Here is a 21,336-nt window from a genome sequence, read left to right on the forward strand (position 1 = left end):
ACTTCGCCGCTGACGCCGGGTTCAACAAAAGGATCTCCCAAGGGTAACTCGCAATCATCACCTGCAACTACAGTATTCTGACGCGCCTGACAAGTAAATCGTTTACAACAAAAAGGAGGTCTCCCTGGCGTGGGAGGTCGGAAGGACGCGAAGGATTACGTGAACAAGCATCGTCGCTCGTACAGTTGCAGCTGGAAGCGGGAACGTGCTCTCATCAGCGGTTTACCCGTGTCTGCGTTTGTGCGCGGGGGAGTCAGACTTTGCAAAGGCGCGTGCGCTGACGAGGTGACCACGGGAACAGTCGCCCAGCTGCGAGGTCATTCCAGCGGCACCTCCTGTGGAACCCCCAAACCGCTTGAGGCAGAACTAACTAAAGGCAGACAACGTGAAAACAACAGCAACCCTCGGAGTGTCCCCGACTCCCCGTCTTTCACGGTTGCAGCTGGAGGCGCGGCGCCTACGTGCATTACCGGATTAGGTCAATACCCGACCAATGCTTGTTAAGCATCTCTGCGTTAGTGCGCGCCGGTGTTATGTTTTGGCTGCTCGTCGCCACCTTGGCCCAAGGACACTTGTGATGCAGTTTCTACGGTTGCCGAGTTAAGTGTATGGGAACGGAATGTGAGGGGGCCCCTTGTTCGGGAATGCCACTTCATCTGCCGGCGTCTAATTTATTCCTGCTCTCAAACTTTTGTGATAAGAAAAATTAGCACTAGGTTTCGAAAGTAGTTAGTAATTTGAGTAGAAGTTACCTGAAAAACGTAGTTAAAGTAAACTACTAATTACCCGAATAAAGTTGTAATTGAAAGTTACGTAGTTGCTCGGAAATGTAGTTAAACTACAGTAGTTTGAGTAGAGTAGTTAAACTACGTACAAGTCTGCGTATGTTATAAGGTCTAATATTTATTGTTAATTCTGCTATGTTACTAATGTCAGGCGTCTTTTGTTTAATACTTGCTATATATCGAATAAGTAAAGTGTATTCGTACAGTTTGTTTAAGGATAGGACGTTCAATGATTTAAGCAATGGTTTCGTGTGGGTTGATTGTGGTACATTGATTATAGCTCAGATTGCCTTCTTTTGAAGAATCGTTAATTTGTCCAAGTTAGTTGTAGTTGATGTGCCCCAGACCAAGTGACAATAATTCAAATGCGACATGAATAAAGAATTGTAAATGAGAAGCTTAATTTTGACTGGCAAACTTGAACGGAACTTGTTGAGAATGCCAACAACACTTGAAATTTTTTTTTATTACACTTTGAATGTGGGTGTCCCATGACATGTTTTCATTAAACATTACACCTAAGGTTTTTACATTCGGGACGACTTCAATGATAGAGGGGCCAAGTTTCAGGCGCAAGTCAATATTTACCAATTTATTATGTGGCTTAAAAATAATCGCTTTTGTTTTAGATGTATTAATTAGTAGAGCGTTTGCTTCACTCCATTTATGTAAATATTCCAGTGTGTTGTTAGTGGTTTCTGCAAGTGTGTCGATATTGTTAGCTGAAAAAAGTAGTGTTGTGTCATCAGCATAAATGATGAAAGTGGTGTTTGGGCTAATCGTTACAATGTCGTTTATATAAATGTTAAACAGAAGTGGGCCTAATATACTTCCTTGAGGGACACCTGTTTTTAACGCTTGAAAGTCTGAAGAATAGTTGTTTATAAAAACAGATTGTTTACGAAATTCTAAATACGATGTTAACAGGTTTAGGGTTAGTCCACGGAAACCATAAAACTGAAGTTTATAATTAGGGTGGTATGATTTATACGATCAAATGCCTTAGAGAAATCAACAAAGACACCGAGAGTTAAAAGTTTTTGTTCGAATGATTTTAAAATGAATTCTTTTTGATTTAGTAGTGCGAGTTCAGTGGATCTACCTTTCCTGAAACCATATTGTGATGACGTTATGAGCGAGAAACGGTCACAAAAAGAAGTCATACGACGATGAATAATTTTCTCTAGGCACTTCGAAAACACAGGAAGAATGGAAATTGGTCTGTAGTTTGAATGATCGTTTTTGTCTCCACCTTTGAAAATAACTATAACTTTAGCAATTTGCATTTTTTTAGGAAAGATTCCGGATGAAATTGAAATGTTGAAAATATGGGTAATTATGGGTGTTAGTATGTCCAGTACATATTTAACAGGCTTGATTTGAATGTTGTCAATATCAGTACATTTGCTATTTTGAATTGTGTTAAACATATGATAAACCTCATGTTCATCAGTGGGGGCGAGGAAGGCGCTGCTCTCATTCGGCGTTCCTAAGTAAATTGGTGCATCGCGGTTTTGTGTGCCCTGTACTAGGTTTGCAAAATAATTGTTAAATGAATCGGCTAGGGCCTTTTCTCGTAAGGTTGATTCTCCGACCTTTATCTTGGTTACATTGTTTAGCTGTGCTGACCGGTTCAATAATTTATTCATTGTTTTCCATGTCTGGTCTGGCCTGGACATTGACTGGCCATTAAATAAGCATAGAAGATAGTTATCTTTCAACTTTCTCAGAAGCTTTGTCAGCCGATTTCTATAGGCTTTAAAACAGCATAAATCATCAGAATCTCTGGTCTTCAAAAATTTTTCGTATAGCCTGTTCTTTTTCCTTATCATTTTTAAGCATTCTCTGGTTATCCAAGGTTTTTGTCGAGAACTTTTTGGGCGAATAGGCTGGTATTTAAATGCTATGTTGTATATACGCGTAAATTTTATTATGAAGGTATATCGTATGCGTCATCAGGATTACCCAAGTTATAAATTTCATTCCAGTCTGTGGTGCTTACTAAGGACCTAAATTTTTCGAGGGTGGTTGCGTTTACATTTTGGAACGTTGGTAGATCTTCAGTCTTATTTTCTTTGTTCGGAGTGGCGTGGATCGTAAACATGTACAGTGGCAGATGGTCGCTTAGCTGTGCGTTGATAACTCCGCCAGACGTGTTGCAATACCAGAACCAGGCGGATATCTTCGGTCCCGCACCAGTCACCTAGTTGTGTTTGGGGATTTGTTTTTGTCCTTTGCCCCCTTGTTCCCCTTCTCCAGAGATTATTTTCGTCATTCTTATCCAGCTCGCTTGCACCCTTGCATTTCATTGCATCATCACAATACGTGACCCTCTTTTCTCCTTTTCTATTTTATTTTTTCTGAGTCTTCCCAATTAAACGAATTGTCAAATAAGGAAACTTGAGATTGCTTCACCAGATGTCGGCCTGTTTACTCTGCGCGTCATAAAACTATACATTGTGTCAGAAGTGGCCGGACGAATTGACGACGTCTTCAAAAGCAGGCAGCAAAAATGGATCTTCCGAAACCGCCGGGCCCACTTCCTATCGGTTACAGTCAGGCGACATCGGAAAAAAAACTGGGTGCTATTCAAGCAGAAGTTGTAGCTATACCTGACTGTGACCACGCCTAAGGATAAGCCGTTTATCGACGCGGCGGAAACTGCACTGCTCCTGAGCGGGGCAGGGGAAGACGCCATTGAGAACTTCAACTATTTTGTCTTAAACGAAGGTGAAAGCAGTGAACATTAAGCGACCATCATTAAGAAGTATGACAGCTACTGGGACACTGCGAGCGGTAGATGTTTCGATGACAGAGCCAAGCCGGAGGAAAATCTTTCAAACAGTTTCTTCGAGACGTCAAGAAAGAAGCATGGTCGTGTAACTTCGGAGGCTGGCAGAGTCCATAATTCGGGAGCAAATTGTGATTGGCATGAGCAATGAGAGCTTGCGGGTAAAGCTCCCGCGACACAATCAACTGACGTTGGCTAAAGCCGAATAATTGTGCGAGGCGTACGAAGCGGCAGCCTTTCAAAAAGAGACTTTTCTTAAAACGAGGAACATGTTCATCCCGTGGGAGTGAAGCCAGCGTCAAAAGAACTACATTAAAAAAAAAAAAAAAGTGTTTCAGTTGCGGCACTAAACACAAGCCATGCAACTAACTGTCCCAGCTATGGCAACATCTCTCGGGCGTATAAGGCAAAAAATCACTTCGCAGCCTGTTGTACCGTTGTAGGAAGACTATGGAAATCAGCGAGTTGAAAGACGAAGATGACGACTTTGAAATAACAAATATTCACGTCGATAACGTGAGAAGCCAGTGGGACTGGGATTTAAAGGCGAGGATTGCTGGTGCAGAAGTTGTGTTAAAGGTGGACACTTAATCTCAAGCGAACCTTCTATGCTCAAACTACAGAAAAAGATGCAAGCCAAGTCACCTCTGAAGCGGAGTTGCTCTATCCAGCAATCTTGCAGCGGAGGTGAAATCAGGCACGTAGGTGTCATCAATTAGCAAGTGACCCTCGACGGTCGAAGGTGTTGGCTGAAGTTCTTTGTGGTCAAGAAAGGATAGCAAGCGCTACTTGCTCTTCCGGCAAGATAGCGACTGGGCTTGACTTCACGCAACGTCGACTGTGTGACCGTAAACAGTTCGGAGCAAGTAGTGCAATCATTCAGTGACATTTTTGAAGGCACTGGATGCGTCGGACGTCAATATAAGATGGTGCTGCGCGAAGATGCCATCCAGGTCGTCCGCGCGGCGCGACGTGTTCCTCAGGCACTAAGCGAACCGTTGCGGGACGAACTGTCTCGAATTCAGTAGATCGGAATAATTGCCAAGGTCAACAAGCCAACAGACGGGGTGAATCCTCTTGTCATCTTTAAAAATAAGGACGGAAAGCTAAGAGTGGTATCGGAGCAACCAGCCACACCGGAGTCCGGAACCCGTGTTTTATTAACACTTTCAACGACCTCAAGATAACGAAGAGCATGCGCACCCGCAGAGACGGAAGTGCGCGTTGCCGCGGGGTACGCGAGTGAAAACTGTCGAGTCATCACTACATCCCTCTTTCTAAGTTCTTACAAGTTCAGACGTACCGGGCTTAACTTGGCTGCCCAACCGAGTCACTTTTATCGGCGTATCGTCCGCCATCGATGTGTCCGTCGACGGTGATGTTGACGGGGAGTTCGTCAAGTTCGTCGGCGCCACTGTTGGCGCATGCTCAGTCGCAGTCGGCTGTTGGCTCTCTGCATCCGGGCTTATTCTCGCCGTTGAAACCGCCGCACTGGCTAGAGTTCTAACATCGTCAGTGAGACCGCCAAGATACGGACCGTCGGAGACCGCCGGAGACACATCGAATGGTACCAGGTGCCGGCGGTTCTGTTGCCTGAGGACTCCTGTCTCGATCTCAACAGCGCGGGAGCGCGGCCGCTTCGCTGGGCTGAGGACTGTTGCTCGGTACCGCACGTCTTGTACCCACAAGCGGTTTGACGGCGATTGAAGTCCTATTGCTGGCATCGTCGGGCCTCGCCATATTTGTTTTTTAAGCCCCAGCTTGATGGTCACCGCGGCTGCAACGTTTCTGTCATCTTTGATACCTTAGTCTGCAACCGTCGGCCCATGAGCAGTTGTGACGGGCTGTAGCCGGTCACTCCAGGGGTGTCTCGGTACACCATGAGGGCCATGGGCGGGTCCCTTGCTCTTGCCTTGCAGCGTCCGATGTCCCGATGACCTTCATGTATCAGCTGCAGCATCTCGTGTCACATCAAGCGCAAAATATTGATGTGGAGATCCTCGAGCAATAAGCCATCGCACATGGTGACGTAACCTCGCTCCTTCCAGTACTCTCTTAGGGACACAGGAACTATGGAAATAAAAAAAAAGGACACAGGAACTATGGACGCATGTTCTGGCCACCCATTTTCGCAGATGCGTTGCAAGCCCGAGCAGATGTCGTCTTCTGCTTGGTGCTCTCATAGGGGTTCCAGGCGGGATGACATGAAATCAACCACTGCTGAAACAACCTCGCCGACGAAGAGTTCTATTGAGTCCACACCTAACGTTGGCAGTGCTGATCCAGTTCCTGCACCGGGATTCTTGACAGGGTGTCCGCCGTAGCTAAAAGTTTGCCGGGGACATAAAGAACGGTAAAGTGGTAGCGAATTAAGCGCGAGGCACATGCGCAAAAAATCCATCCGATCCGACGTCCGATCCGGCAATACGACTGCCTGATCCGAAAAGTTGGGTCGCTTCAGACGTCGGATCGGCAATCCGGCGTGCGTCCGACGTGCCAGATAGTTTCGCACGGCGAACGGACTGTCGGAAGCGTCTAGCCAATGACAGCACAGCTAGCGCGAACGTCGTGATGACGTACTGGGTATGGCGGGACGAACAAGAAAACGGGACTGACCTGGACGACGGGAAGCCGGACGCGTGAATCCCGCTGACCCATTCGAGAAAGATGGCCTTAGCAAAGAACGGACGCGCTAGCGAGAACGAGCTCCTAATTTCGCACGTGCGAGCTGAACCATCAATCTGGGACCAGAGATCTGTATAGACCGTTGAAGAGGGCGAGATAGAAAAAGGAAAGGGCTACCGGCGCTTTCCCCCTTTCTGGTTGTGTAGAAAGAGTGAAAGTCCCGGATGAGAGGCTTGGCCGGTGTTGGGTGTCTGCTGTGCCCCAACTTCGTTCGCGCTTTCTTTTCTGTTTTGAACTTGCAAACTTAATTAGAGAAACGGGCTTCGATGGCAACAGTCCCCCGGTCATCGGGACACCATTGCTCGGCCATAGGGTGCACGAATAACGAAAAGAAAGCGTCGAATACTGCCCGAGGACCTACGCAGCTTGCATGGAATCCGGCAAGGCGGCAGCGGCTGCAATGTCTTTAAGCTTCATCGCTTTCCACATGACCCCGGTCTTGGCGGCAGTAAACCGAAAAGACGTTTCCTAAACGCCATCCTCTCGACTGTGCTCGGAACATCTTGTGAATGGAGCGCGCACCGAGCGCTGTACACCCCGATGAACACGCGATACCCGAGAGCCGGCAAAAGCGCTCCTTGGAGTGCCGCTGGTGGGTTGTTTGGGTTGTTTCCGTTGATTGGGCACTTTGAAGCGTTGGATTGTCGCTGCAGGGTACGTCTCGTGTGTTGCGATCTGTGTCTTCGAGCCCAGTGTGCACGTTTCTTTGTTCGAGTCATGGCGTCCGCCAGTGCGGCGACGGGGGGAACAGCGGCAGCGAACGTGTCAGTGATAGAAATTGGAGGCTAGTACTCAAAATATTGCATCAAATAGTAAAATAATTCGTGGCTGCTTTGAGACTTTCTGCTGTTCGATATAAGCACATCTAGAACGTCTTTGAGGCTTTCTGCGGTTCGATATAAGCACATGTAGAACGTCTTCGTCGTTCATCCACAAAGAAATATAAGAACACGGACACACAAGATAAAAGCAGCGCAGCAAAACGATCTGTAGCAGCTCTGGGTGTAGAGTTAATTGAGGTTCCGGTTTCGTGTATCGCTTGTTCATTACTAAAACGGCTACGTTTAAATAGGCCTACTGCAAGCAAAAATTTATGAATGGTTCATCATTTCCAGTCATGCGGAAAGCGGTGGAGCTTCAAAACATTGCAGCCGCACTTGCCTTGCCGGGTTCCATGCAAGCTACGAGGTCCTTGGGCAGTATTCGACGCTTTCTGTCGTTATTCGTGCACCCTATGACCGAGCAATGGTGTTCCGATGACCGGGGCACTGTTGCCATCAAAGCCCGTGGCTCTAATTAAGTTTGCGAGTTTAAAACAGAAAAGAAAGCGCGAACGAAGTTGGGGCACAGCAGACACCCAATACTGGCCAAGCCTCTCATCCTGGACTTTCACTCTTTCTACACAACCAGAAAGGGGGAAAGCGCCGGTAGCCCTTTCCCTTTATCTCTCTTGCTCTCAAAATGGTGCTACCCACGATAAAACGGCTGGTCCGCGCTTGGATCTCCTAGGCGGAGCCGAACGGATCGTCGTGTCGCATGCAAGGTCGGAAGCGTGTGTCTCAAACTGTCCCGTGCGGCAATTCGAAGCGGCGCTCGGACTGTCGGATCAGACGATTCTTCCGCCCATATGTCTAGCGCTTTAGGCTGATGCGTAGTCACTGAATTATAGTTGGCATCAGATCCAACTCCGCAGATCCAAAAAGCGTGACGAGAGGGCAGATATACGTTTCGTATTGGAAGTAGAGGCCTCACACAAACTGATCGAGGCGCTCGTCTGCCCACGTTACGGCCGGGGCTTCTTTTTTGGTCTGGCTGTAGCTACTCTCGGTGGTCATGAGAGACCTCGATGCATAGGCCACTGCCCGTCTCTCGCCAAAGGGCTGATCTTGAAGTAAGACGGCCCCGAGTCCGTAAGAACTTGCATCAGCTAAAACTACTATCGGGTAGGACGAGTCGTACTTGGCCAAACAGATATAACCCTACCGAAAAAGAAACAGTGTAACTTTTCACAATAGAGATTATATAACAAAAAATCTAACTGTAATTGTAGCTATACCTGACTGTGACCACGCCTAAGGATAAGCCGTTATCAACGCGGCGATAACTGCACTGCTGCTGAGCGTGGCAGGGGAACACACCATTGAGAACTTCAACTATTTTGCCTTAAACGAAGGTGAAAGCAGTGAACTTTCCGCTAACATTACGAGTGCCTCGTCCATTCGTCGACAGCGCTTCAGCGTTACTTTTCAGGTTCATTATAAGTTTAGTTTTTGGTATGCATTTTTAAACCGACACCTCTTTCTTTTTCTTTCTTTTTTTCAACTCGGCATTTTGCGGTTTGTATAATGCTGGCAATATGGACCAACTCAACTCGCTGACGTCACGCCACTGCGGTGGAGCTGCTGTCGGTACTGCGCATGCGCAGACGCTTCACTCCTCCCGAGTTTGGTTTTTGCGCAGGCGCAGTGCCCACACCTCGTGTGGGCAAAGCGGGTCTGTTTGTAAACACTGTCTTGGTGTATACATATAAAAAAACGTATATAAAAAAAATGTTTTCTTTATATTTTGTTGTTTTGTTTCTTAGTTATAAGCTACATATAACCTTGAAGTGCGTGTTTCTAGACAGAATACCTTTTGGGTTTTTCTTGGAGACTGGAATATTGCAATATTTTCAATACTGGCAAGTCAAAAATTATTTTTTCGCTGTTTTGTTCTTTTTTTTTAAATTTGCTTGTTTGTTGTACAAACTTAGGCTATATATAACCGTTGGGTATATAGTCTTAGACCGACCACCATTATGACTTATTTTTGAAAACATGGCATCTTGCTATATGTTATACTTTAGGAAAGACAATATTAATTTTTAGTAAAAATATATTTTAATATATTTTGTTTTATTTACAACCAACACAGATACGTTTTAAGTCTTCATATGGTAGCGTTTCTTTTGAAAATCAAAAGTGAATACCACCTTCTTAGGGCATTTCTAACGCGTCTGCACCCTAAAGCACAACGAAATTGGTTACAAAACCTATTGAATAATTTATAGGGATATATTGGCCTACTAAAAACGACGTTTGTTTCAGAATCTCGTTTCAAACCTTTCTGAACAAAAAAAAAAAAGGGAGAAAACAGAAGTGGCGTTCTCCGCTTTTTGGGCTTTGTTTTCTGCAAAATTCAAGGTAAAGTCAAACAAAAAAAAAATATAGTTCAAGCAAAAATATCTCGGAAATGGTGCTATTACGAAATACCTATGGCTTACGGTAGGGTGTAACAAGGCATCAAGGCATGTAGTTGGGCTGGTTGGCGGTACGTACTGCTTGGTGGGGAACAGCGCAGGAAAGACGTAGGACCAGAACGAAGAAACACGTAGGGCGTACGTCGCGCAATCAGGGAGGTGTATAAATAACAGGACACGTGAGCATGCCCTGTCTGTCAGAAGCTCCCCATCTGGCTGAAGTCACTGAATCTGGGAAAGTGAGCCATTGCCTTCCCACCTGCTAGCCGGACACAAACAAATACCAACATACAGAAGACAAAACCTCTCAAGGTGATTGGCTCATCGCTGTCGGTGGCCATGGTGATAGCCATTTTGAACCCTTTCAAAGTTTCGAAGCTTCGAAAGGGTCGTTAAAACCAGTCGCACCAAAATCATTATGGAGCATCATCGTGCTAAAAGCGTTCCTCGGCCAATATGAGCGTCTTTGGCACTGTGCAAGCAATAAACTTATCACTCATGCTTATTTCCCCAGATCTCTTACAATCATGTTTCCCTTCTTGCGTGTTTCAAGACAGTAAAATTATTTTTCAATGCCCCAAGCACCGACGCCGCGTGAGATGCATCTTCGTACCGCCATCACACGCAACGTCAGTGCTTGAAGCATTGAAAAATAATTTACTGTCTTGAAACACGCCAGAAGAGCAACATAATTGTAAGAGATATCATATTTTAACAGGAGGACGCGGAAATCTCCTCCACCCGCGGTGCCGAAAGCGCGCAATATGTGATGACATCGTGACGTTTTTGGTTATGGTTAGGGTTCGGAGTTTTCGGTTTAAACCGATAAAAACCGATAAAAGTACGCCGAATCCATTTTCAGAAATTCGGTTTTAACCGAAAAAGGTCAGTTTTTAAGTTCGGCATTTTCGACTTACAGTAAGTTTACACCTGAAAAGAAATCCGCTGCCGCGGGAGCGGATCCGCTACCGGCGGCGGCGGCGACGAGCGGGTTGTGTTTACATCTATCTCCTTCGAGCAGTGGCGGCAACGCCGGCTGCGGCAGCGGTTCCCGTAACGTCTCGCCAAATATGACGAGAAGGCGCGAGAGTTCCCGCCTCGGCTCTCTCTCTCCCTGGCGTTGCTGCTCCCGGAAGGACGCGTACTCGTGACGTAGGCAACGTCGCGCCGCGCAAGAATGTCACTTCCGGTCAGCGAAACGCCTCGTTCGGCGGCAGAAATAGGTCCGGGACCAAAACGGCTCGCCGCCGCGTTTTCCGCCCAGCGTTTCGCCCCAGCGGCAGAAGCTTGCCGGATTCGCTAGCGGATCCGCAAGTGTAAACGTACCATTAAACCGATAAAAACCGATAAAAGTTCGTCGAATCAAGTTTCTAAAATTCAGTTTTAACCGGAAAAGGTCCTTTTGACCTTCCAGTCGTACCACAGAGCTGTGGCGAAAAAGTGGAACCACAGTGGGGAATTGTAGTAAACCGTTTCTGCAGCCTGTTAAGCGCAGACCGCATGGCGCGTTTTTCTACACGCGAAAACGCGACGCGCTATGAACGCTCGCGCGGAAGCTGACGCGGGGGCACCCGCATGCAGACAACGCCAAGCACCGCCGGCAGCGCGGTATCAGCGTTGCCAGATAACAGAATTCTCAACACGCGATGTAAATGTTGACGCAAATACTACTAAATGAGAATTAAATAAATAAATAACTAAATAAAACGGGTGTGTGTGTCAAAAGAAACACCTTTTTAATTTTTATATGGAAAATAAAAATGCTTTTGAACACTTTGAAATGTGCTGAATACGAAACAGCGTACTGCGCAGGATCACGTGATAGTTCGACCGACCCTCATTGGGCGAGAGCCGTTTCGACGCCTCGGCGCGCGCGTCTTTTTCTGGGTCGGTTAGAAACCAACGCTACCGCGAAAACGCGCGCCCGCGCGCAGGAAATGACGTCAGTTTGACGCCGACGCGCCTGAATCGCGAGCAAAAACGCGCCATGCGGTCTACGCTTTAAGCCCGCGGATAGCGCTTCGTAATCCGCCACAAGAGCTTGAACTATGCAGACAAGGCTGGCGGCGCGCATGCACAGCTGCGACGTTTTCTTCACGGACACCGAAGCGGAGGAGAAAAACTGTCGACTACAGTTCCCTAGTGTCTATCGAAACCTGCCCGAATGTATGGGATACACGGATGCCATCACGACGTTTTTGGTTTAATGCGCGCATTATCGATCGGAAAGCGAAGTTAGAAATGCACCATGACTTCGCCATGTACGAGCGTGTTTTCAAACTTGTTGTAAGGAAGACTGACTGGATGCAAGCTCTCCATGTTGTGTTGCGCTTCAAATCGTCGCACCGTGTCTCTTTTGGCGGTCACAATTGGTTGGTTGGCCGATTTTGGCTCAGGCAGCGCTTCATCTCCTCGGCCTGCCAGCGTCCAGTGTTAGCATTGAGAGAGCATTCCCGAAGCTCAGGCTCATATTAACAGGAAAGAAAGAGTGCGGATCAACAAGGAGAACCTGGGAAAGTACATGTGTGTGTACGTAATCCTGATGTACAAAAGGGGAAGTTCCATGTTTTTTGGGCATAGGCTACATATCTTACTTCTTTGTACTTCTCTGTTTTGTTTTTTCTTGTTTCTTGTACAGTTGCGCACATTCGCCAAATAAAGTGTTTATTTCTTTTTAAATGTATCTGTGCCGTTATTCTTTGAGTGATCACAAATATCAGAGCTACAAGGATCATCTGTTCCGGTGTCCGTTGGTGTTTATTTTATATTCACCGGAAAAAGCCGATAAACTTTTGTGGACAAGAATACACGCCGAAAAAAACCGAAAAGTGAATTTGAAAATAAGCACCGAAAAAAGTACGCCGAATTTTGAAAAAATAGAAACCGAAAACGCGGAACTCTAGTTATGGTCTTATTACTGGCCAGAGCCGCTAAAAGCTTTTTTTTAGTCGAAATACAAATTATAAATGGCGCGAACCGTGTCAAATATTTGTGAAAGTAGTTTTTGTTCAGTATTTTCGATCAGAAAAAAAAAATGCAGTTTATAATGTACGGAAACAAGAAATGACCCGTCGACATACCCGCCACCAAGCGAAAGGCGGTTCATGCTAGAAATGGGTGGTGGGATCAGGCACCGACGAGCGCCGAGCGTAGAGAGGTCCCGGATGTACGCGGCAGCGCTGTGTTCGTATGAACACGAGGTTCCGACCGCTTCCCAGCGGTCCAAAGGCCTTCGGCGAGCTAAATTTCTGTGGGAGAAGCTCAAAGCCACCTTGCCCAAGAAGAGAAAAAGAGAGATTGCTGCCCTCTCAGAGGCGTGGTTTTTTTGTGTGACTCGTCGGCACCAAAAGAGGTGACTGAAGTGCTCGAACTTCGACCCAATTGTATTGCCTACAACCTCGTCTCAACCCTATCGAGAAGCTCTGTCTTGCGCGCTCCCTCGCAGAGAGAGACCCACCTAATGACCGAGATAGATGCATTTCAGGAGCAGTCGAAAGTCTGGGATGCAAGTCAAGGATACAGCACAAGACATTCAAGACTGGGCACGTGGTTTCCTTCTTCGAAAACCACAACCTCAAGCTTCTCACGGCGGACAAAGAAGGCGATTTCGTGGTGCTCCTGGAGGGACTCTTTGGGGACAAGTCAAGAGCTGCCATCGCTAAGAATTTCAGGCAGGTAAAAAAAGTGTCCCTCAACATGATGAAAGGAGCAGCCATGAAATTGTGTCAAAACCTGTAATCGACGAGTCGCGAAAGCGCGGAATTAATCCGGAATCATTCCATCTCCGGAGTGGCAACTTCGCAACACTGGTCACAAGGGCTGTTGTGATCCTGCCGATGTTCAATTTAAACGAACATTCGATTATTATTCGGAGGTTTACTCTTATATTCTGGAGACATTTGGAATTTCTGTTGTTGTTGTTTTTCTGGAATTATGACAGGGTGTGTCAAAAAACTTGGTGGACGCTTAAAGGCGGGCGCTCAAAATTTTCTTCAGCGTGGTAGAAGATTCCCCCTCTTTTCTTTTTTCCTCCTCCCCTTTCCTCCTCCATTTTCCTCCTCGCTTTTTCCGGCCTTCTCGCACGAGTGCTAATGGGCTTAGCGGTCCCGTACGAAAATATCAGATTCAGGTCGGAATGAAAAATGCCGGTTCCGCCTAGACCCAAAATTGGGGCACCAGCTTGTATCCAGCCTGGAACCGCGCAGTTCCAGTCCCATTTTTAAACCCAGGACCGTTGCACCGCCATAATTACCGCTGCGCTCACCACTGGACTCTACAAAAGAATTTCGTGTTATGCCCTTAGCCGTTACAACCGAGAGATCGTCGTGATTTCAGACCCAGGCGGAGTGGGTCTGAAATCGCGACGATCTCTCGCTTGTAACGGCTAAGGGCATCGCACGGAAGACTTCTGTAGAGTCCAGTGGTGAGCGCAGCGGTAATTATGGCGGCGCACACGGTCGTCCAGGCGTCGTCGCGTCATCATTAAACAGTGCACGGAACACACACACACAGCACGCACAAGCACAGTATCCAGTGTTGAGTGCGTCGGGAAGTTCCGGCGGGCAAGCGGTATCCAAGTTGCCCAAGTATTGTCACCAAGCACACCAGCGCAACCAGATGCCAAGCCAAACTGCAATGGGTCGGCAGCTTCATACTATATAAAGATTCAAAGCCGAGGTCAGTGGGTATCCATCCAGGGCAACGATGGGCGCGTCAGTATCCGTGCGCCCGCAGCGCGAACGTCGCCGCCGGCCGGCAGTCCGACGGGAGCGGAGAAGAACCGAAACTGTCGAAGCGCTGCCGCTGACTGCAACAGACAATGAATGCAAGGCGCGCGTCGTCGCCAAACACGGTGCACGGAACACACACACACACAGCACACACAAGCACAGTATCCAGTGATGGAGTGCATCGGGAAGTTTCGGCGGGCAAGCGGTATCCGAGTTGTCCAAGTATTGTCATCAAGCACACCAGCGCCAAGCGCATCCAGATGCCGAGCCAAAGTGCAATGGGTCGGCAGCTTCACACTGAATAAAGATGCAAAGCCGAGGTCAGTAGGTATCCATCCAGGGCAACGATGGGCGCGTCAGTATCCGTGCGCCCGCAGCGCGAAAGTCGACGCCGGTCGAGCGCCGACCGACCGTGCAACATAGCGAAGAACAAAACTAAACTGACTCGCAGACAAAGCCGGGCGCGCGCGTGGAGAACGCCCGCTCGCAGCGCCCGCGTAGGGGATGCAGCGGAGGCGCCTGTCCCTAACACGTGACACGCGAGAGACCGCGAAGGAGGCGAAAGTTCTCCGCCATCCCCCCCTCCCTCCCCTCCTCCAGTCACGCATATGCGCGCCCACAGTTTGCGCGCCCGCTGGCTGAGAGCCGCTGGCTGGGAGCGGATCAGATTCACCGATCACCGTGCGATTCCAGTGCGTTGCGTCTCACTGGATTCGACTGGTTACGCCCAGAATCGCGCTGATCGGAACTGTCCAGAAGTTCAGAACTCCGCGGACCCGAACTGGGACCACTCCCATCTGACATTTTCGTACGGGGTCCCCCGACAAAATCTCTGTAACCCTTCAAGGTTCTCTGCTTCAATCCCAAACACCAGGGATTAGTTAGGCCGGCTGGATATGAGCTCGGAAGGGTCCGGGCTGGCTCGCTTTTCTCCTTTTTTTTTTTTTTTACTCTTTTTCTGCAGCTCTAAAACACACTCAGATAGTCAACACCAACTAGGCCAACAAGTTATTTTACATTCAGATACTTCCGCATGCGGCCACATACGCTACAACACCGCATATTTACCTCGATTGAACGGAACTTGAACATCACAGCAGAAGGAAAAAAAATGGGTATTTTTATCTGAACTTTGAGCTCTACCCAGAGAGTTGAAAATTGGTCGTTCTAACAACGGCACACTGAAGAGTGATTGTATCACTATTGTTTTTTTTTTTTTTTGTTTGTTTGTTTTTTTTTTTTTTTTTACAAAGTAATAATCATGAGCAATTACAAGTCAAAGATATTGCAGTCAGAGGGACACAGCCTGGCCATTTCTGGGGCATAATATTGCCGCGCGCGCAGCTGGCCAAGTAGGCAGCGCGCGCGTGGCCTAACGGTTATCGCGCTTGCTTTCCAAGCCGAAAGCCAGGGTTCGATTCCTGGCCGCGGAGGCACATTTTTTGTTGACTCTGTAAAGTAATGTGCCTCCGCGGCCTTCCGTCTTGCCACGAGTGTCAACGACGGAAGACGCCACCGATGAGACCGGCAGGACTTCTTCAGCCTATTGCGCCGCCATCTGCCCCATTCCAGCAAATCGGTATGGATTTACTCGGACCTTTCCCACCGTCGACGCAAGGAAATCGATGGATCATCGTCGCAACCGATTATCTCACGCGGTACGCCGAGACCAAAGCCCTTCTATCAGAAACGGCTGTTGAAGTCGCGAAGTTTTTCATCGAGTCTATCGTCCTCCGGCACGGCGCTCCCGGAGTACTGATCTCAGACCGTGGATCATCATTCATGGCCCAGCTGACGCAGGAAGTCCTTCGTCTCAGCCACACCCGCCATCGTCGCACCACGGCGTACCACCCGCAGACCAACGGGCTAACGGAGAGACTCAACAAGACCATCGCCGACATGACCTCCATGTACGTCGACGTGGAGCACAAGACATGGGACGAGGTGTTGCCGTACGTCACATTTGCCTATAACACGGCCGTACAAGAGACCACCGGAGTGACACCCTTTCAACTGGTGCATGGGCGCAAGGTAACGACAATGCTGGACGCTATGTTACCCCACGAACGGGCAGTCGACGCAAGCGACGACGCCCAGGTGGTTGCCCAAAGGGCAGAAGAAGTCCGTCAGCTCGCCAGGCTCCGGATTAAGGCTCAACAACGTGTCGACACTGGCCGCTACAACCTTCGTCGTCGGGACATCCACTTCCAGCCCGGAGAGAGGGTGTGGGTATGGACACCGATCCGCCGCCGTGGTCTCAGCGAGAAACTCCTGAAGCGCTACTTTGGACCCTACAAAGTGCTTCGTCGACTCGGGGATCTGAACTACGAGGTGATGCCCGACGGAACACGGACTTCCTCACGCCGCCCTCCACGACCGGAAGTCGTCCACGTCGTGCGACTGAAGCCGTACTACGCTCGATAGGACTGTGGACCCTAGGTGTTCCAAATGACTCTTTAGTTTACCGTCCTTTTTATTTGCTTTGTTTTGTTTTTATCGAAGCTTCCACCTCCCAACCTGTAACCTGCCTTCCAAATTTGTGCTTGTCTCTCGACGACCTGCATGAAGCTGCCCGACTGATCCGGCCCTCCCACTGTGCTGGGCCTGACCTGCTCGCCCCTACTTTCATCAAGTCCCTATTCCCTTACCTATCTTTCTCCTTGCTCTCACTTTTCCAATCCTTTCTCGACCACTCCTACGTGCCCTCCGCGTGGAAGAAGGCCCTTGTGACACCAGTTCACAAGGGTAAAGGGAAACCTCTCAACGACCCTTCCAGCTACAGGCCCATCTCTATTACCTCTATCCTCTGCCGCACTTTCGAACGCACCATCAACCAGCACCTTCTTCGCTTTCTGGACAACAACGGCCTTCTTTCTGCCTCCCAGCATGGTTTTAGGCCCAACCGAAGCTGTGAGTCAGCTCTCGCTACTATTGTTCACCACATAAGCAATAACCTGGATAACCGTTCCCCAACTGATATCATTCAACTAGACCTGTGCAACGCCTTTGATTCCCTCGACCACTCTATCCTCCTCCAGAAAATTGCACAATCCGGTATTCGTGGCCCCCTGCTGCTCTGGCTGAGCCGCTTTCTTATCGGTCGCTCCCACCGTGTATTGTTCCATGGGAAGGCCTCCGATGAGTTCGCTGTCACCTCAGGGGTACCCCAAGGCTCAGTACTGGGGCCCACATTGTTCCTCTTGTATGTGAACGACATGCCTTTATCGCAAGAGTGTCTGCTGGTGCAATATGCAGACGACACCACCATTCTGGCCCCAGCAGACGTACCCTCCTCCACGCCGGGTGTCCAGAGTCTCCTGGACCAGATTGACTGCTGGGCAAGAACGAACTGCCTCTCAATTAGCTTCCACAAAAGTGCTGCAATGCGAGTCTCCAACAGCCGTTCCACCGTTCCTCCTGCATACTACTTGTCAGGCTCTCCCATTCCTAGTGTTCAGTCTCTCCCAATCCTTGGGGTTGTGTTCAGTTCAACTCTGGACTTCTCACCTCAGATTGCAGACACTGTGTCCAGGGCCCGGCGGACTCTTGGCTTTGTCACACGTGTCTCAAGGAACTGGGGACATGAAACTTTCCGCGCTCTCTACACTGCCTTAGTCCTGCCTCGTTTGGAATACTGCTGCTCCGTGTGGGGACCCTTCCAGGCTCACCTCATCGACAGGCTGGAGGGCGTGCAGCGCCGGGCTACTCGAACACTTCATACTCGGATGTTGGGCCGGCAAGTTCCTGTGCCGCCATATGAAGCTCGCCTTAGGGCCCTTGGGTGGCAAAGCCTCTGCCACCGCCGGACAGTGGCTCGGGTTGGGCTCCTTTGTAGGTTGCTCGACGGGTCCATGAGTGATACCCACCTCCACTCATGCATCAGGATCGGGAAGCGATCCGGGCAGCCAGAACTCCTGCACGCCCGAACAGTGCGCCACTCGCACTCCGTACTCCCCGCCGCCCTCAGAGACTTTCTTGCGGCCCCCCTGTCGATTCGATCTCCACTCCCCAACAACCGTGACGAGTCCGCTGCCTTGCGCCGTGCATTTTCGCGGTCAAAGCACCTAAACTGATTCTACGCCATGATCATTGTTCGGTTTCATTTTGTTTTTATTCGTTCTCTGTTATTGTTTGTTTTGTTATTTCATGCCCCGGGTGGTTGGCTGACAGGCACTCTAGTGTACGGGCTCTCGCCTTTCTGTCATCGCCTCGCAAGCCACCCGGGGTTACATTACTCTTGCAAATAAAGATTATTATTATTATTATTATTATTATCGGGACGATGCACTTTTTTAAAGGGGGGAGTATTGCCGCGCGCGCAGCTGGCCAAGTAGGCAGCGCGCGCGTGGCCTAACGGTTATCGCGCTTGCTTTCCAAGCCGAAAGCCAGGGTTCGATTCCTGGCCGCGGAGGCACATTTTTTGTTGACTCTGTAAAGTAATGTTCTGGTAAATTCAACGAGGTAGAGAGGGGCTTAGAGCGATAAACCGGGGTTCCGGTCTGCACTCGAAAGTGACCCCCATAAGGCGGCTGCCATTGTACGCAAATTTGACCACACGTCACATGACCAAACCAAATACGTGACGTCACAGGAAAGATGGCAGCGCCCATGCAGCGGCTGGCCCCAGCTGGGCCGGAGCTTGTCAGATGCTTTGTTGGTTGTCGTTCGTCTCGGCGAGTTGATTTCAGACGCGGAAGCCGTCATATGAGGCCGGTCGAAAGCGAGTTCAGAGTTCAGCGTGGTGTTTGACGTAGGTATAACGTGAAAATACGGAGAAACGGTGTGCATTTCGCTGGTGACCGACCGGGATATTGCCACGGAAGAGACAATCTGACCTACGTTGCACGGACCTCGGATTGATTCGGATACCGCTAGGATAAAATTTAAGGCGACGTTTCTGTGCTCTCGTTGACCATCGGAACCTTCGAGGTTTGCAGTGAAGCGTGTGCAATATATTTGGATACACAGTTTAGCGACGGAAATTGCGTGAGTCGTGCTTGGCGGTGTGCAATCATGGTGCAGCTTCGATCAAATGACCGAGGGCTCACTTCGGTTGTGCGGCGCGCCGGAAGGCTGCCTTGAAGCTGGTAGTTCCCGTGCCGTGCTGAATGATGCTGTCCTGCTTACAAATTGTTCCGGCGTAGAAGTGCACTTTCACGGAGCACAGGTGTGCGGCGCACCGAAGAGCTGCCTTCAAGCTGGTAGTTCCTGTGCCATGCTTTAGGTGATGCTGTGCTGCCTCCGAAATTGTTCCGGCGTAGACGTGCACTTTCACGGAGCACAGGTGTTGCAGTTGGTATTGATCCCGCTGGTCTGTCGCACGTTTCGTCAACACAAACGTTTCATCCACACTCGTTACGCGAATTGCAAGCTGTCCGGACATTTCACCGAGCGTGTTACGTACCCAGCTCACGCCGCTTTGGCAAGAGTCTGCAGTGGCTCATTACCAGAAAAGTGGTCCCACATCCATTTCAGTTCAGTTCGTGCACGGCAGTCGCCAAACCCCGAAGGAGAGGGTTTATTCGGACAGAATGCCACTAAAGCAATGCAGCTTCTTCAGTGGTCAGGATAGATTCTCTTCTGCTAGTTGTGTTATACTGTCACGGATCCTTGTTCCAGTCCTATCTTCTATCAATATTCACTATTCTGGGACACTGCAGGTCATGCTCAGCTGTAATCGTATGTTCAGGTGGACGTGCTGGGCACTTTACCCGTAGCCCTTCACTCTGTGTGAACCCGGCGGCTCTTCAGCCGAGTTTCCCGATAATGGGACACGGCTGGCGGACTATTCTGCGTCTTATACCCCTGTCGAGCCGTAGGCAAAGTCCTCATACGAGCCTGGCAGAACAACCGCAAGACGACCGAGTACCACAAGGAGTAACCTCGGAAATACACCACGAAGCACCTGAAATCCGAGCCAGTTGCTGCTACCAGGAAAAACCACCGGAATTCGGTCTCCTGTCAGAAAATCCGAAGCTGACTAAGCCAACAATGACAAACCTGTAGCAGCAAACCGTGTCCCCTCCCACCATTGTTTCCATGCCCGTCGCAAATCACACTCCGACGCTTTTTCACGCAAGCTGTATGAAGACGTCAAGGACTGGATTGAACAATATGACAGTGTCGCCTGCCACATTGGGTGGACAGACAACCAGCTCCTGCAGAACCTATACTTCTCGTGGAAGCAACCGCCGGCGCTGGTCTGAGAACCATGGATCCTCCTTAACGTCATGGGAAGTTTGCAAGATCGAGCTGAAGCGCGCATCCGTCAGCCAACATCAACGAAAGAGAGCCGCATTCTTGATTCTGTCCAGGACACTGCCCCAATGAGAGCGCCACCACACTCGTGGAGGATGTTTTGCGCCCACGCCCACGCCGACCTTGATGCTACAGAAGACAAGAACCTAAGAATCCCATGCGCCTCACGTGAGGGACAACACCTTCGGCAGCCTTGTCCGCAACCCCCCAACAACAGTCGAAGTGTTCATATCACTGAGGCTTCCAACATGGAATGTGCACTGCATGCCCGAGCCTGCCACTATGAACAGCTTCCCGACGTCTCGACACTCGAGTTGTCCAGCTACTACTTCGACGCCAGCCTCCCAGGCATCCACGACATCACCCACGACGTTGTCTGGGAGGAGATCAGGAAGCTACTTCCTGCCATCAGTTGCCCGGCTTTTATTTTGATTGCCGAGATTGTTTCAGAACAAGTTTGACAGGTATTTCAACCGAGACTTCTGCGAGCGAAGCGGCATCTGACAAACCAAGGGCAACCTACGCCACAATGGCACGACGACCGCCACCGGCTGCCCCTTAGTATTCAATGCCAATTCATTGAGACACTCTAACGCCGAAGCATTCCCGACATCGTGTGTAGGACTGTGCTCAACAAAGTACACCGAGGAAAACGTAGGTGATGCAAATGTGCGACCGAAAACCACTTTGCTACCACTGCATGAAGCCGACCATGTCTACCAAAGCAGCCCGTACCAATGAATTGGTCGGCGAGGGTTCGTGCCAAACGACCCTCGATTACGTCTCGAGGAGCGACCACGGGAGATTAAGGATTACCTTCGGCGACCTTTGTCCCTGATGCCGAAGGTG

At 49.3% G+C, this 21,336-nt stretch overlaps 1 protein-coding gene across 1 annotated transcript; it reads left to right on the forward strand.

The window, feature by feature from the left end:
• Positions 1–17,444: 17,444 nt before the first annotated feature.
• Positions 17,445–18,354, forward strand: LOC115311578. Its single transcript, XM_040215672.3, has one exon. It carries the CDS (start codon positions 17,445–17,447, stop codon positions 18,300–18,302), a length of 858 nt encoding a protein of 285 aa, XP_040071606.1. The 3' UTR covers positions 18,303–18,354.
• Positions 18,355–21,336: the final 2,982 nt, after the last annotated feature.

The sequence above is a fragment of the Ixodes scapularis genome, unplaced genomic scaffold (genome assembly GCF_016920785.2).
Source record: "Ixodes scapularis isolate PalLabHiFi unplaced genomic scaffold, ASM1692078v2 PGA_scaffold8__174_contigs__length_109621045, whole genome shotgun sequence".
NCBI lineage: Eukaryota > Metazoa > Arthropoda > Arachnida > Ixodida > Ixodidae > Ixodes > Ixodes scapularis.

What these genes read in the sequence shown, in the direction of transcription:
- LOC115311578 (XM_040215672.3), top strand. Translation starts at nt 17,445, where the DNA reads ATGCCTTTATCGCAAGAGTGTCTGCTGGTGCAATATGCAGACGACACC.